General features: G+C 35.1%; 1 protein-coding gene across 1 annotated transcript in view; it reads left to right on the plus strand.

Moving 5' to 3' along the window:
- SLC4A10 (solute carrier family 4 member 10) overlaps positions 1–16856 on the plus strand; it is a 118541-nt gene that overhangs the window by 82161 nt on the left and 19524 nt on the right. Inside the window, exons 9-14 of the mRNA XM_042874402.1 lie at positions 1652–1739; positions 2023–2169; positions 3149–3249; positions 4513–4687; positions 4918–5051; positions 5535–5780. Coding sequence (XP_042730336.1) covers positions 1652–1739; positions 2023–2169; positions 3149–3249; positions 4513–4687; positions 4918–5051; positions 5535–5780 — 891 coding nt within the window. The remainder of the gene's footprint in view (positions 1–1651; positions 1740–2022; positions 2170–3148; positions 3250–4512; positions 4688–4917; positions 5052–5534; positions 5781–16856) is intronic.

Consider the following 16856-nt stretch of genomic DNA (forward strand, 5'->3'; position numbering starts at 1 on the left):
TTAGTTAAGGACATCTTTCTACTTGCAGTTTAATTATGTATATTCAGAAACACACATAAATATGTGTATGCATCTTCTGACACATGCTGTTAATGTGTGATTAGATTTATTCTTTGTGGAAGTAGAAAATACAGTTTGTCAGTTTACAACATGGGGTTAATAATTTACAAACTCTCAATTCTATAGATGAAATACTAGGAAAAAGCAGCAAAGTGGTAGAACTTTAATCTGGAACTAAAATAAATCTTGTGATACTGCAGAATTAAGTCCAGAAGAAAAATATGGTGGAAAAAAAATGGGGTGTTTAAAAGGAAAAATTCAAACTATATGGTTTAATTGGCTAGGGATTGTTAATGGATAAAGAACATGCTGTGAATATGCATCCCTAAAACTCTGTAGATACTTGCATGAAAGGAAATGTAACTTTTGACCATAAATTTTTATTAGATTATATTTTTCTTAGATGAAATTTTTTCTCATGACTATTTTGGCATTGAGGACAATTTATGAAGACTCGTTTTAATGTCTAAAATATACTTTGTAGCCAAATATTAAGCTTCTAAGATCTTTGTTGTTGTCTGTTGGGGCTAATTTGGATCAAAGCTCTATTCTCCCATATCTAAATTCACTGGCTTAACTATTATGCAGCCTCTCAACTTTGTTGTTGGCTTGGCTTTGAGCACATGTATTCTGTTTCTCCTCTTATCTTTCCCTGTTTTTATAAAAATAGAATTTCATCAGAAGACAACACTGCATTGCGGTTATTTATGGCCTTCATCTAGGAGATGAAAAGCTCAGACTCTGATTGTTGCTCACAGTCAGATAAATAGTATAAAATTTGCTTTAATTTTTAATTTTTTTGAATGTGACTTTAGGTCTTTTACTTGTACACATGTATAAAAGTTATTGAGATACTGAGTTAAATTTTTAAAATAACAGGAGCTTTTTTCTGCATAACCTCTCCCACAAAGAAACCCATGACAATGAAGACAGATGTCTTGATTTTTGGCCTAGAGAAAATTAAGAAATTAAAAATTAGGATAATTAATATTTTTTGCAAAATACTTGGTTTAGAAATAATAATTTTCATTAGTAAAAAGTTGTTTTTGCATTTTTACAAACCTGGAAACTACAGTTATTTCATCTGATGAACCCATCCTGTGCATTTTAAAGAATGCAGAGTAGAGGTTAGAGTCTTCTTACTGGGAGGAAAGATGAATTGAAAAATATTTTCATTCAGAGGTAACTTCAAAATCAGAAAAAAAGAAATAATACTTCTGTAACTACCATAAAGTCATTAGTTCCATGACATTAACAGAATTAACGTTAATGTTTTCTGTATGTAGTGTATATCTGCATATGTTTATTATGTAAGATAAGGTTTGTTACGTAAGGGGGTTTTGATAGTCTTAGTCTTAATCAGAAGTCTAATTGTGAAACTTAGGATATATTTCCACAAGTTGTTTAGATGTACTTTCTAACCAGAGCTTCATGTTTAAATGTTTATCTGAGGATCTTGAAGGAATATTATACACAGTACTTGATCTGGGATTTTTTTATTGTCCAATTTTCAAATAGTTATTTTGGTAGTATGTATAGTAACTAGCATACACCTTCCTTTTACATATTTTCATTTAACTTCTTCTTTCAGATTTTTGTTTATTCTTCTTGGGCCATTGGGTAAAGGGCAACAATATCATGAGATTGGAAGATCAATTGCAACGCTGATGACAGATGAGGTAATTTTATTCTTGATTTGGCTTTAGTCATTTTGTAATGACTGAAGGAGATAATACAATAGAGAACTTGGAATGTGGAACTGCCCAGTTAAATTGATGCACAGATACAATGGTGGAAAAAAAACTTGAATTCTATAACTGCTCAGATTATGCTGCCAGGAGATGATAAAATGAGAGCTGAGCCTAACGTACAAGGACATCTTCACTGAGAAGGGGCCACTGTGAAATATTTGGAGTGTTTCATCTCTTTTTCCTTTCACATATGCCTCTTTGCTTTTCATAGGTGTTCCATGACGTTGCTTACAAAGCAAAAGACCGCAATGACTTGGTGTCTGGAATTGATGAGTTTCTTGATCAGGTTACAGTTCTCCCTCCTGGAGAATGGGATCCAACAATCCGAATAGAACCACCTAAAAACGTTCCCTCTCAGGTTTGTGCTTGTAAAATTCAGGTGCTTTTAAAGATTGTGATGAAGTTTTGCTAAGAAGAATTAAGTCTAAATAAGTTAACATTTAGCAAAGTCGCTGTATGGAAATATTGTATGTTTTTTTCTGTCTGCTACTTCACTTTAAGAAAATTGTCTTGAAAACATAGTATAGTGATGACAATCAGCATAGTTCAAAACTATTTCTCTCCTGAATAAAGACAGATGGATCTAAAGATCTTAAATTCAAGGTTAATTGGTAATAAGCATGTTTGATTATTACAAACAGCTGTAGTTTGCTTTTATTCTAAACTTATTGCTGTATCTTTGTTTTCTGAAACAAAGAAAAGCTTAAATCCCAAATATTCTATTGTGTATCCTTCTAGAGGTGCTTAGTTTTTCTCTGAAGATGACTTAGAAGAAGAAAATATTGTGGAAAAATATGAATTCTTTTTTTTTTTTCTTGTTGGCAGTTTTATAATATTACACGATTGTATCTAAGTACTGAGTGCAGGCTGTTACTGAATGGTGGCTATTGACGAAGCTCTTTCAATCAGTATCTATTCTTCTATTCTTTGATAGTTGTAATCTATTTTGAATAATGTCATGCACTTTTAGCCATATAACGTATAATTTGTTATTCATTATTCTTTTCTGCTGCTCATTATGCAAAGTTTCCAGTGAAGTCAGAATACAATGGCCTGATAAGAGCAAGAAATGATCAAAGCAGCTTGGCATGCTGCTCTTTAAAAATGCTTTCTGATAACAAGATTTTTCTGAGATGAATTCTTTAAATTTCTTACATCACAGTTACTTCTACTTCTTCTGGTTACGCAGCTCCTCTACTGCTTATGAAGAGGTTATGCTGATGAATCTTACAATAAAATTTAAATGTTCGGTCTTTCAAGTTTTGAAGTCTGATTTTTTTCGCTAGGTTTGTGTTTGGTTGTGAAAATCTAAGAAAAGTATCTTTTCTTCCTGATAGGAAAAACGTAAGATTCCAGGAGTACCAAATGGGACTGCAGCTCATGGGGAACCAGAACATCCTGGAGGACACTCTGGACCAGAATTGCAACGCACTGGAAAGTTAGTGAAAACATATTCAGAATCATAAGTGTCCCAGATGTTGCCCTACTATAAAGCTGAAAAGGATAGTACTTCTGAATTTCTTCAGAAAAGAAGAGGGCGAAAAAAATTGAGTATTCACAATATAATTACAGAAATCTCCTTACTCTATTATTTATAGAGGTCAGATCACTATTGAACTCAATTAACATTATTTTCTATTTTTGTATGAAGAAAAAGTTGGTAATAGGCTTGTCACATATTACGAATTCTAACAGATATTTTATCGTTGAAGTTACCGTGTTGTGAAGCTCCATCATTTCTTTTTTTGCCTCAGTAAGCCATGATATGCCCTGGTACAAGAGACTGTGGTTACTGTGGTGGCTGCAGTATACGTGCATCTGAAGGAAGGATTTGTCCCAAATAAGACAATACATACTTTCTTAATATATTGTGAAGTAAGCCCACAAGCAGTCAGTGTCTGCGTTAGAGCAGTATTATCATGCTGGTAGCTGTGTGCCAGGCAATTTTGTTACTTTGCTGCCTCTTGATAATTAACTATTATTCCTGTGTTGCTGTTCACAGTGTAGTAGAAGTCGGTAATGGCCAGCCAGTCTGTAAATTTTACTTTTGCTGGTGAACCTGGTGTTGGTTGCTTGAAGGATCATTTATGTTTAGAAGGTGGTAGCGCTGTCTCCTCTACCTCAGAGCTGTCTGGTACATCAGATACATTTGAGAAAAAGAGCGCTGTGGGACATTTGCTGTAACTTAATTATGTATTGTAAAGGAATGCCTGATTCTAAGTTTTTTATTATATTTAGCGTAATGTAAATGACAAGATATGAGTTCTTGTCCATGAAAATTTCTAGCCTGGATTTCATCCTATTGTCAGATGTATTTAGGAAGAGTTTTGCAAGGAATATAATGTGCTCTATATATGGGAATGTAGGCAAGCGTGCAGTATAGTAGCTTTCTGATAAAACAAAAAGAATTATTTCACAAAAATACTGGGGCTTTATGCATGGGAGCTAACAACTGTTCAAAAGTTTTGGGCCTGTGTGATGAAGCTTTTAAATAAGAAACATGAAAATTCTTTTGTTTCAAAACAATTTTCTGATTAAGGTTATCAGGACAGAGTTCCCAGAAACTTTATTCTGTGGAAGGATGAATTATAAGGGTATGTTTCATTTGATTAAGGAAGAGTAGTTTCTCTGCAGCTACTAAGGAATACTGTGGAAGAAAGTTCAGTAAGCATTCTTCATAAATTTTTTCTTTTATTTTTAGATTTTTTGGTGGATTGATTTTAGATATAAAAAGAAAGGCTCCATTCTTCTGGAGTGACTTCAGGGATGCTCTCAGTCTACAGTGTCTGGCATCATTTTTGTTTCTCTACTGTGCTTGCATGTCTCCTGTCATCACATTCGGTGGTCTACTGGGAGAAGCTACTGAAGGTCGTATAGTATGTGTTAAATCTGAATTTTTTAAAACAAACTTACGTTGCTAGATTTATGGTTAGTATTTTTTTTTTTTTACTGTTCCAAGCGGATAAATATATATTAAAATCTATTTTTATGTTTTATATATTTAAAATATATTTGTTTCATTATTTAGAAGTCTACAAATCATTATGTTGCAAAAAAGAACCAGTTGGAAAATTTATACACACTTCTCTCTCTGTTTCATATTCAGAGTGCGATAGAATCGTTGTTTGGAGCGTCCATGACTGGAATTGCCTACTCTCTCTTTGGTGGACAGCCTCTCACTATACTTGGCAGTACAGGACCAGTTCTAGTGTTTGAGAAGATTTTATTCAAATTTTGCAAGTAAGTGACGTAGAACTATATAAAATTTCTAACATATTATAAGATGTAGTAGTTTGCCAGTGACATTTATAGAATCTTCCTAAGCAAGGTTAAGACTTCATTGATTTATTTATGTACCAACTGATGTTTGAGGTGAGTGAGATCTAATATGCATAACTACTGAAGTCTTGTTAGGTGAAATTAAAAACATTGAACAATGAATTCCAGCATCTGGAAAATAAGATCAGGGGGTTGTTTTCAAGTGAACTGCTTAGTCTGAAAATTGTTTTGACAGAAACAAGTGAATTGTTGATCATGCAGGAAAATTGAAGAGTTGATTCCACTTTCTGCCTCCCTCCCTGCTTCTTATCCTCTTTCTGAAGAGCTAAACTGTTCCCAAAATTGCTCATTCTTATACAAAACCTATTTTGGAGTTGCTTCTTCATCTAGGAAACTGTGGCTGGACAAATGATTAACTGTATTGTTTGTTTATTTTTTCTTTAGAGAGTATGGGTTATCATATCTTTCCCTGAGAGCTAGCATTGGTCTGTGGACTGCAATCCTGTGCATCATCCTTGTTGCAACTGATGCAAGCTCCCTGGTCTGTTACATTACCCGGTTTACTGAAGAAGCTTTTGCTTCTCTTATCTGCATAATTTTCATTTATGAGGCCTTAGAGAAGCTATTTCATCTCAGTGAGACATATCCAATCAACATGCATAATGATTTGGACCTGCTGACTAAGTACTCGTAAGTACCATCTCTTAACACTGTTTGTTGTTTTTGTTGTTGTTGGTTGTTTTTTTTTTTTTTTTTTTTTTTCCATAAATGGTGAAATCTTTGAAAGGAATGCAACTAGTGAGCAGCAGGATAAGTTTTCAATTGTTGTGAATATGTGGGAGCTGTTGAATTAGGCATGATTCTGGGATATAGAAGTAGTATTTACTGGAGATGTGTACTGTAATTTAAGTAAAATAAAATATTGGAATTTTGGAAAGCTATTCAAATGAAACCTGGAAATCATTTAATAATAATAATTTAAAAATCAGCTTTAGTTTTTTATTCACATTTTTATTTAATCAAGTGCAACTCAATGGCCTCTTATTATAACATAGTATTGGTGCTTTATAATATTTTATATCATACTTCTGTCATTTTTTTTTTTTCCAAATTGAAATATTGACCTATCTAAAAATTTGATGTGACTCCTTCATTTTAATCCAAATGGCAGTAACTCCGTGAGAACTCAGTGAGTGGATTCAGAATTGTTAGGTGCCTCTCTGCAGTGCTTTTATCATAATCAATTTGTTCTTAATTACAAGATTTTAGCAGGACTGCATTTGTATAGCTTGACAGTGGAAGTTTTATAGGCCTTTTTGGATATAGGGTATTATCATTGGGGAATAGAAAAATAATTGCTTTAATTGATATAGTTTCATTTTGAAGTAAAAATTCAGGATTGTTTCTGTAATATCGGAAGTGTTGGTAAAGAACAAGATCCTAGTTGAGCTTGAGGCCAATTAGGTGTGGTCACTTCAACAAATCAAATATCATTGAAAAGCATTTTCAGAGAAGATTCACCTTCAGGAATATCTTTATTTCACTGAACCCTTTTGAACACTCTGCGTGTACAGAGTGGAGCCCCTATAAACAATGCTTGAACAGAAAAAATATTTGAATTTTGTGCATGCTATCATCACTAGTAAAATAGATAATAAAACCTGAATCCAAATGTGCAGTACCTTAATAAATGGAACAGACTGAAATATTTTAACAGCAGTTCTGCTGTGACATGTTCTGCTGTGCCGAAAAAGTAGTACTGGTCTCTAACAGCTTGACTGGTAGATAAAGTAATATTAATTTGAAGAGAAAGCAGTAAGCATCACAAGCATGCGCACAGTTGAAGTTATATCCCGATATCAGTTAACATCACTTAATTTCTATGATGTTCATACTTTTACTCTAAAGAGCCTTATATAGTACAGTGTTGGTGTTTTTTTTTTTTTCCTGTACCACTTCAAAGTAGTCATGGCAGAGGGAAACGGGATATGATGTTCTCACTGTGTTTTTGACAAGCTGAAATACTTATAGTATAGACACAAATTTATTCAGAAACCACTTAGCAGGCAGAGCTAAGTTATTAAAATATGTAATGAAATATGTAATGAAAAAAATAAATGAAATAGGGATATGGATCCCTGGTTAGCTAGATTTGTTTAGGTGTGAATCTATCTGAGATTACAGAGACAAATTCAAAGTTTTGCTTTGCAGTGCAATGATAGGTATCTCCATATTTTATGATAAAGTTTTATTGTTCTCCTCCTTACATTTACAAATTAATATTTGTTTTTATTTAAAATGCCTTTCATTGATCAGAATCCAGCAAATTAATTGTTTCCGTGATACATTTTGTACGGGCAGTGATTATCTAACTCCTGCTGTGATTTTTTCACTTTTTAAAATAATATGCTGGGTGCAAAAGACCCAAACTAAGTTAAGTACTTAAAAGTCTAATTAACAAAAAATAATAAATTTTGCATTAAGTTACCTTTCAACTTTTTCATTCAGGTAGCAAAGCTAGTTTTCTCAAATGTTGCGGAGTCAGAAAACCCACAGAGTTTGAAATTTTGCCTGTTACTAAGTATGAATATAAAAGCATGACAATTTTTAAAAATCAGCAGTTTGGAATATGACTTCAAAATAACATTGAAGGAAAAAAAACCAGTCAGTCTAGCAATTCAGGGAGTCAGCACTGTATTTCAAGTATGTAAAAGGGATGTTTCTCCTAAGCTTCAGAGCTATGTACCTTCAACTTTCATCTTTCTGAGTAAGCATTTGTAATTTATTTGCTTCCAAGTAAATAGAAACAAGGAAGTGTTTCTATCTTCGTGCTTTCTTCCAAGGAAAAGCCTCTCCCTTCCTTCTATATTCTAAAGACCAATTGTTTTCTGTTAATAATCTGGTTCCTTCAGCTTGCTTTTCTCATGGTCAGGAGGAGTTTGAGAGATTGATTTTTCTCTTTTCAACATCTCTGGTGTTTGTTTTCATCTGACACTATTCTCCTCCATCCCACCAGCTTACCAGTAAAAATGATTGTGGAAAGTTGCTGTTTGGTTCCTTCTGCACAGACAGCCCGGTACAGCTTTTGCTACCCTGATTAAAATATCTGTATGTGTCTTCATCAGTTCTTGAAAGATCAGAAAATGAGTATGTTCAAAAACTTACTTGAAATAAAAAAATCATTTTTGTGTACTTGAAGTGAGGATATTACTTCCACAAGAAATGAGAAGCTTTTTTTTTTTTTTTTTTTTCTGCAGTGTATGACTCCAAATCTTCTATTTATTGTTTAAACGGGTAACAAGCTTGGTCTGAAACTGGTTCTGTCCTTAAAGGACCAGCATACTCTGTTACAGAAGCTAATTAATATCTGCTGTTTGCTAATTAAAACAGCTGTTTGCATTTTTTTTGTTTAATCATTGGGGATTTTAAAGACAAGTTTTTAATTGTTAGTGAAGCCTTGGCAGTTCTTTAATTAGCAATGGGCTAACTTCAAAAGGTTCATTTCTCTTTGGATGTTTTGCCAAAGCTTACGCAAAAAATACTTCTTGGATCTGCAATTCTGTGCTAAAAAAAAAACTTAGGTTATACAATAAAATTTCTGTTTTCTGTATTCTCCTTGTTGTCTACTTGAATAAAAAAGAAGATAAATAGGTTAGGGTAATTTGAAGCTCATTTGTGTAAGTTGTGAGCTCACCCTCCTCTCTTACCCCATAGGCCTTCTAAGGATGTTCTGATGTCTGTAGATAGTCAGTGTGCAATCCCAGTATTGCTGCCTTTGCTGTGGTGAAGAAATGAATTTGACTTAGGAAAAATCATTGGCGTACTATTAGTATTGTCCTTTGGAGTACTAAAAAGACAAAGAATAATAATTTAAAATGATATTTTATTTCAAACAATTGTGTAACCATATTTCAAGTGAGAAAGATGTATTTTTGGTGGGTTTGTCTTCTGTTATCACAGAAATGTAGGGGCTGGGAGGCACCTCCAGAGATCATCTAGCCCAAACCACCTGCCCCCCAGGTCTTGAATATCTCCAGAGAAGGAGAACCCAGAGAACCTCTCTGGGCACCTATTCCAGTGCTCTGTCACACTTACTGTGAAGAAGTTCCTTCAAATATTGACGCAGAACTTTCTATGCTCCGGTTTACGGCTGTTTCCCCTTGTCCTGTCCCCACAGGCAGCTGAAAAGAGGAAGGCTATGACTGTTTGACTCCACACTTAAGTAACATATAGACATTAAAGGGCAACTTATTTTATTTTTACTCTATTGCAGGAGTTTTATATAAACAACTGTACTACATGTATTTCTACTTACTGTACAGCACCTCAGGTTGCATCAAAAAAGGTATGGCCAGCAGGGAAAGAGAAGTGATTGTCCCCCTCTACTCTCATGAGACCCTTTTTGGAGTACATCCAGGCCTGGAGCCCCCAGCACAGGAATGATGTGGAGCTGTTAGAGTGGGTTCAGAGGAGGCCTGCAAAGGTGATCAGAGGGCTGGAGTACCTCTCATACAAAGATGTGTTGAGAGAGCTGGGCTTGTTCAGCCTGATGAAGAGAAAGCTCCCAGGAGCATCCCACTGCTGCCTTCCAGTACTTAAAAGGAGCTTATAATCAGGAGAGAGACCAACTTTTTGCGTAGTCTGATAGTGATAGGACAAGGGGGAATGGCTTTAAACTGAAAGAGGGGAGATGTAGGTTAGAATTTAGAGGGAAATAGTGAGGCAGTGACTTAAGCTGCCCAGAAAAGCTGTGGGTGCCCCATCCCTGGAGGTGCTGAAGGCCATGTTGGATGGGCCCTGAGCAGCCAGAGTTGGTGGGTGACAACCTTGTCCACTGCACGGGGTTAGAACTATGTGGTCTTTAGTGTCCCTTCTCAGCCAAGCCATTCTATGATACATGTTTGAGTTTGTTACAGAATTCTATCTCAAAAAGATACCTGTTGTTTCATGATCGGATTACCACAGAACTAGTTCTAACACACTTATTTGCTTTAGTATACTTTTTTGTTACTTTGTGTTAAAATGTTGGCCATGATATTCAAGTGTTCTTTCTGGAAAATCTAATTTTTGTTCATTTATTTATTTTTTGAACACAGTCTTTAGGATATAGATAATTAAGCATTTTAAAAGTAAATCAGAAGGAGAAGGCAATGTGATTTTAAGCATGCAGCTGTGGTACATTTTTTCTTTTTAAAACGCATAGTTTTGAAGGAATTTAAATACATATTTCTGTATGAAATACACATACATTTTGATCTGGATTTTCTCTTCCTTTTTTCTCGTTTTCTCTGTGACCTTTTTGTATTTGTCATGCCATTAGCATTTGTAGGTTGGCATAGCAACTCTTTTATTTCTGCACTTTCCTCCTCCTGCTTTTTCCTACTTCTGCAGCAAACGTATCTCCAGTTAGTGAATTCAGTCTGGAACACTAATACACATCAGTTTTAATGTGTACTTTAAATGTTAGGATATCACATTTTACTAGGAAAGGAGACCCCCTACAATTGTGTGGTTTGAAGATCTTGGATGAAAGGAAAAGGATTTAGAAAAGAAATCTAGTGCTCTCTAAAGGGCAAGCATGTTATGGTGGTTGTCTTTGAATACAGAAGATAAATTATTTCTCTAGCTGAAGTTGCTTAGACCTTGGGACTTTATATATCTTCTACTTTTTTATTAATTTTATGTCACCCCCCCCCCCCCCCCCGGGATAAATTTGTGTTATTTTAATAGTTCTTTACCAGAAGTTACTCAATTATTAACAGATTACATTGAATAATTTTAAAGTGATTTTTTTTTGGCATAGTAATATGCATATTGCAATCTGTCTTGGTATTGACATGCACTTAAGGATTAGGAGTAGAAAATCCCATTCTTATGTAATGAAGGAGCCAAGATCACGTCAATCTCAGTATTTTTTGCAGGCTACAGAAACCATTGCTTCTAGAAGTCATTGTGAAGATAAGCTTTGTGCATTCCACTCTTTGCACAAACAAGTTTTAAATATTTAATTATATGTTCGCAACTTAATTTGCATCCTGTAATAATGCATTTACATTGTTATTTTGTATCTCTCTTCCTTAAGTTGCAGCTGGAATGCATGGTTAGTGATTCTAAGCACAGAATTTCTCATTAAGATCCCCAGTGTATAATGGAATTCCACTTTATGTAATGATTTCTTTGAACTCGGATATGAATATAGATTTTCTTCATCTATTCTCTATAGATATTTTTCCCCTCAAGGTTAAGTAACTGTGCTATATACCCAGTTTCTTTCCCTGAGAGTCATAGAGTAGAATTACAGAATGGCTTGGGTTGTAAGAGACTTCAAAGATCTAGTTCCAGCCCTGCTATCACAGGCAGGGTTGCCAACCAGTGTCAGGCATCAGATTAGGTTGCCCACAGCCCCATCCAACCTTGCCCTTGAGCAGTTCCAAGGATGGGGCATTCCCAGCTTCTCTGGGCAACCTGTTCCAGCACCTCATGAAAATGAAAATGAAAAATTTTCCCTGATGTGTTTGCTAAATCTCTCTTTTCAATTCTTCATTGTCCTATTACTATCTACCCATGTAAAAAGTTGATTTATCTGCTGTTTGCAACCTTCCACTACTAAAACGGAGCTAATAATGAGTCTTCTTAGAGCCTTCTCTTTTCCATGCTGAAGAAGGCTGGCCTGTCTTTGTAGGAAAGATGATGCTTCAGCCCTCCGATCATCTTTGTGGCTCTTCTCTGGACCCATTTTAAAAGGTCCACAAATTTATTTAATTTTTATGTGTGTGTGCTGGGGATCCAGGCACACACACTGTATTCCAGACGGGATCTATAGAATATCCCTCTTATTCCTAGAGCCATTCAATTGCCGTCAAGTTTAACTGCTGGTTCTATCTTTTTTTTTTCTTGGCAAGCCTTGGAATCCAGAAATTTATTTATTTATTGCATTTATTCCAGGACTTACCTATTTCTGTTCAAATCCAACTAACTCACTTTATTTTATTTCTCTATTAAGCTCAGTAAATGCTTCATTCTTTCCTATTATCTATCCCCTCTGATTTGGAATAGAATCTCTTTGTTAAGCAATTCTCCACAACAAATAACTTCTCTGCACAATGTAGTCTTAATCTAGAAAAGTTTACAGGCAATCCTTGTATAGTTTTGTTAGAGTACATTTATTTATATTGGTACACTATGCTTGAACAATCAAAAATTAAGCTGATCACATAACGTGTATCTCTTTAGGTATTCATTGATTTTTATTGTTATTTTTCCTCACTGTGGAAATGGGGTGAGATTACAACTTGGAATTACTAATGAATGAAAGCTTTCAAATGAAATTTCAAAACAAGAAACATCCCACGTAATAACACTGATTTTCTTCCTGATAAAGTCTATGCGTAGCATAATATTTTTACAAATGTATAGACTGCACTCTGTACCAGGCAGGTAATAGAGCAGCCTTTATGAGAGACAAGCTTGGCTAACAAAACTACAGTGTGATTATAAATCTGTTTTCTAGACTTTCCACTTGGTGGGACAATCTTCTTCTCACACAGTTCAAAGAAACCTAATTCTTTGTGATTTCTTCAATGTAACATCAGATGTCTGATGTAGATACGTTCTTATTTGTGTGTATGAAGTGATGTGGAGTTACCTAGATACTTTTATAGGCTTCTCTGTTTTCCTCTTCAATTTCCCCAACTAAATTCTATGTACTTCAAAATTTATAGAATATACTTGAATGTCTACTCATGTTTGTGATTGCCAGAGACAGGCTACTTAACTTAATGACTCAATAGTCTAAATCAGGATGGCAGATCTCATTAATAAATGAAGAAAATAATTTCATCTTGCCCTGACAGCTGTGCTTTGAAAGGATTTCATGATACTGAGAATAGAAATTAACTGACAAGACCATTTCCCATCAGTATTAATTATTTTTCTTCCAGTCTCTCCTCCACTGAGACTTTAGTTTCATCATTATGAATGCTGACATGAGAAGGAATATGGTGAATACAATGTCATGGATATACAGGTGTTGTACATATGGGGCAGCAGGGTATGTGAGTGTGATGCTGTTGTTGTCACTTTCATGTAGCAGATGTTAGACAAACAGAAGGACTCTTCAGTGCTTATAAGGCTCACGTGAAAATAGTATGTATTTGGAGACAACATAAACATGCATGGCATTATAATACTGATGGGCTTGTCTTCAGTCTTGTAAATGCAGTGTTAGCAAGCCTGATGTGCATGTTCCAGTAGTTTGCTTTTAAAATGAAATTAGTGATTTATTTAACGTTTCTTACTGTGTTCTTATTCTGTCTGTTATGTGATTAATGCACAGTGTATTTGTAGAGCATAGTCTGTTTCTTAGGATAAAATCTTCCTACCCGTTACCAAATATGTGTTCTGATATTCAATGAGACACATTATTTAAACAAGCACATTTTGTAACTTATTTGTCATACTTGCCTGCTTTTTTTATAATATAAATATTCATATCAAGCAAATCTCATTATCTTTCTGAAGCGAGCTCAAAAATATTTTTTCCTCTTCTAGGAAGGGGAAATGGTACATTAGCTAATTGCAAAGACAGTGCAGTTGCATCTTTTATAGACCAAAGTCTTATCTAGTATTAATATGTGTAGCTTATAGTATGTACATGCTGGAAAAATAGGATCTCTGTAAATTGAGCCTTGCAACTTGAATAAAATTGCTAGTAGTTAGTGCTTCCCAGCTGTAAAAACAAAATACTATAAATTGACAGTTGCATGGGAATGATTGAGTCTTCCAAATGAGCTGCACCAGTTGAGCATTTTTTATTCACTCAGATACACGCTGTGCAGGACACTTGTTTGAACATTTGATATTGTCTGTGGTGGCAGCAGAATGAGCAAGCAACATGCTGCACTGTGTGGGGAGGAGGATGCGCATGGTGGGCTTAGGAGCTTCATTAACACATGGAGAAGAAAGAGCTTGAAGAATTGGGATGAGAGGTGGAAATGAGAGGGATTTTCACACCACACCTATGTTAAATTCAATCAAGTAAACAGGCCTAGGGAGCAAGTTTTTTTGTTTTGCATTAAACAGTCAGAATTCAGTGGTTTTATTCCAGAATCTTTTATCTGACTACTTGCTGAGTAACAATGATGTGTACATTTTATTGCTGATCTGCAAAAGAGAGAAGAACTTTTAATATAAAATAATAGGTTTATGATCTGCTAACCTGTATTAGTCATACAGGCCATCTTTTGGGTGCTAATATTGATACTATTAACTATTTCTTTTAGGGAACAGTGAAGAGCACTTCTAGTTATCTGAGATGATCTGAAGCCTCTGTTGTCAAATCCTATCTCTGCTCTTTGATAACAGACCAAGATGTTGAAAATTTTGTGTATAGTGAAGTTACAATGGCTGCCTCAAGTTAATAATAAATAAATAGCAGATTGAGACTTAAGAAACAAGTTAGACAGTTTAGCTTAAGTTCTTGTCATCCCCATCCTGATTTGCTTGAGTACCTTAGAAGATGTAGACAGTGAAGACTCCTTACCCTGCTTATTTTTCCATCTAGCAGCTTAGGGCCATTATAATTCATTTAAGGCCAGAATCATTCCCTATCTTTTATCATAGCAAAGGTGATTACTGACTCCTTATCACTAAACAGCATGGAAATGTTTTGCATGGTTCCTGCTCTGTTTGAACCTGAACCTGTTGCTTAGAAAATGTGTCTATAGCTTTATGTATAGTCTCTTTTCCATTGTTAAAGATCTGTAGTTGGCAATCGTTCAGCACTTTGAACAGTTCTACAAGGATTTAAGTACACTGGAACCTTCAAAAGGCAATACATATTTACTCGCCAGCCTTCTGAATAATAAGGTATCAAAAAATAGAAATAGGTGTTTGTAGTTAACAATTCAGTATATTTTTGTCCTGAGAGCTGACCTCTCCATTAGAGTAAAAAATAAAAGAAATTTAGACTTTTGAAAACCTTACTTTTCTGGTATGAGTTTCTTTTCGTAGGTCAGTTGTTTTGGGAAATATTCATCATTACAGAATTATATCTATAATGAAACGTCACATTTTGGTAGTTACTTTTTATGTTCTGGAACTCCAGTTATATTTTCTGATTTGGACAGGAATTGTTTCCCATTTCTATAATGCTAAGCAATGGTCTACTCTGATTTTAATTTTACCTCTTTCAATAAAAAGTGGGATCTTTACAATTAGAATGTAATTCTTTGTCCATTCCTTGGCAATATCTAGATTCAAGGTAAAGTTTTTGGTCATCATGGGCAGAGTTTGCTCAAGTTACTGTACTTGATGAGTGAACTGCTGCTGGTAAATGCCCATGAAACTTGGTATAGGCCAGACTTGAAAGCTCTGAAGAAGGAAAGTGGTACTGATCTAGCAATAAGCAGGAGGATGATCTCATCTGAAGCTGAATTACTTGAGCTGTTTTGAACTATACCTTAAATTGTGAGACTTATCTAAATGTAAATTTGCAGTTTGCAGCAAGTATAGCTATACCATATAGTGTTGGTGACATTCACAGTCTTACCTTCTAGTGAGGAAGAAGTGACTGTGATTGAGCAGCCCACATTACCTTGGCCTACTGTGATCAAACCTCAATGGACCATTGCCCAGCGTCTGGCCACTCTGCGATCAGCAATGGGCGTCAGGGGCAGGGAGCTCCTGTGCTCACAAGAACCAATAGTAACCTGAAATAGCCACACTTGTATTGTTGCATGAACATCAAATACTCTCTTGTAATAACATAGACGTACCGTTTATTGACTTATTATGCTACCTTAGCTCACTGCTAGTTATGCACTTCATTTAACCTATTTTGTAATATTTAAAACTATGCATTAAACACACATTTATTATGCCCTTGGGGCCTGATCCAAAGCACTTTGTCTGTTTGAAAAAATCCAGTCTACTGCAGTGGCTTTTGGCTCAGGCCCTCTGTTTTTCTGAATAGCATTGCTTTGTTTAATTATTTATGGGCTGTAAGGGATTTTTCTTTCTTTATAAATAGCTGCATTTAAAATGAAAGCAAGGAACTGCACACAGAAAACCTGCATCTTTCTCTATATAATTATTAAATGCAGCTATTTTGTCACATGCATAGTATTGTAATGGAAGTACAATAGCACTATTTTGTAGTCAAAATGTAGATGACAGAATTCTACGTATAGAAAATATTACAAGTTTATATAGGAATCGTCATCCTTGTTTTGTGGAAAGATGTCTGCAGAAAAAAGAATGATGGCTTAGCTAAGTGAGAAACGCGATACTCTGGTGGAAATGGGACACAAATGTGTGCTTAATGGTTCTCTGCTATATCATCAGATTTTATCCTTTACCCAGCGACTGAGAATCAGGAAAGGAAATGCAGTACCTAATTGCACCTGTCATAAGTGAGTTAAAATACCAGCAGAGTAGATAGTACTACAGATTTTTGAAGTAGGATTAATTTAAAGGGAATTGCAAAGCACACTTGACATCTTGGAACCTGCAGAGTATTCTGCATATTTTGAAGTCTCTGTCAAAGGAAAAGCCTCCCTCAGTTCCTTCAGAGGCTTAAAAGACTTAATTTTTTTCTTCAAATTGCCTCTTTGCAGTACTGTCCTCCCACTCTGCCTCTTCATGTTTTGCATGTTAAAATACGCAATTTAAAATGAAAAGCATGCTTTTAACATAGCTGCAGGGAGAGGAAAAACAATAGACACAAGTTCACGGAGCCTTTGGTGCTGGTGATCTTGCAGAGCCCTG

The sequence above is a fragment of the Lagopus leucura genome, unplaced genomic scaffold (assembly GCF_019238085.1).
Source record: "Lagopus leucura isolate 7727_CA_CO unplaced genomic scaffold, USGS_WTPT01 Super-Scaffold_100012, whole genome shotgun sequence".
Classification (NCBI taxonomy): Eukaryota; Metazoa; Chordata; class Aves; order Galliformes; family Phasianidae; genus Lagopus; species Lagopus leucura.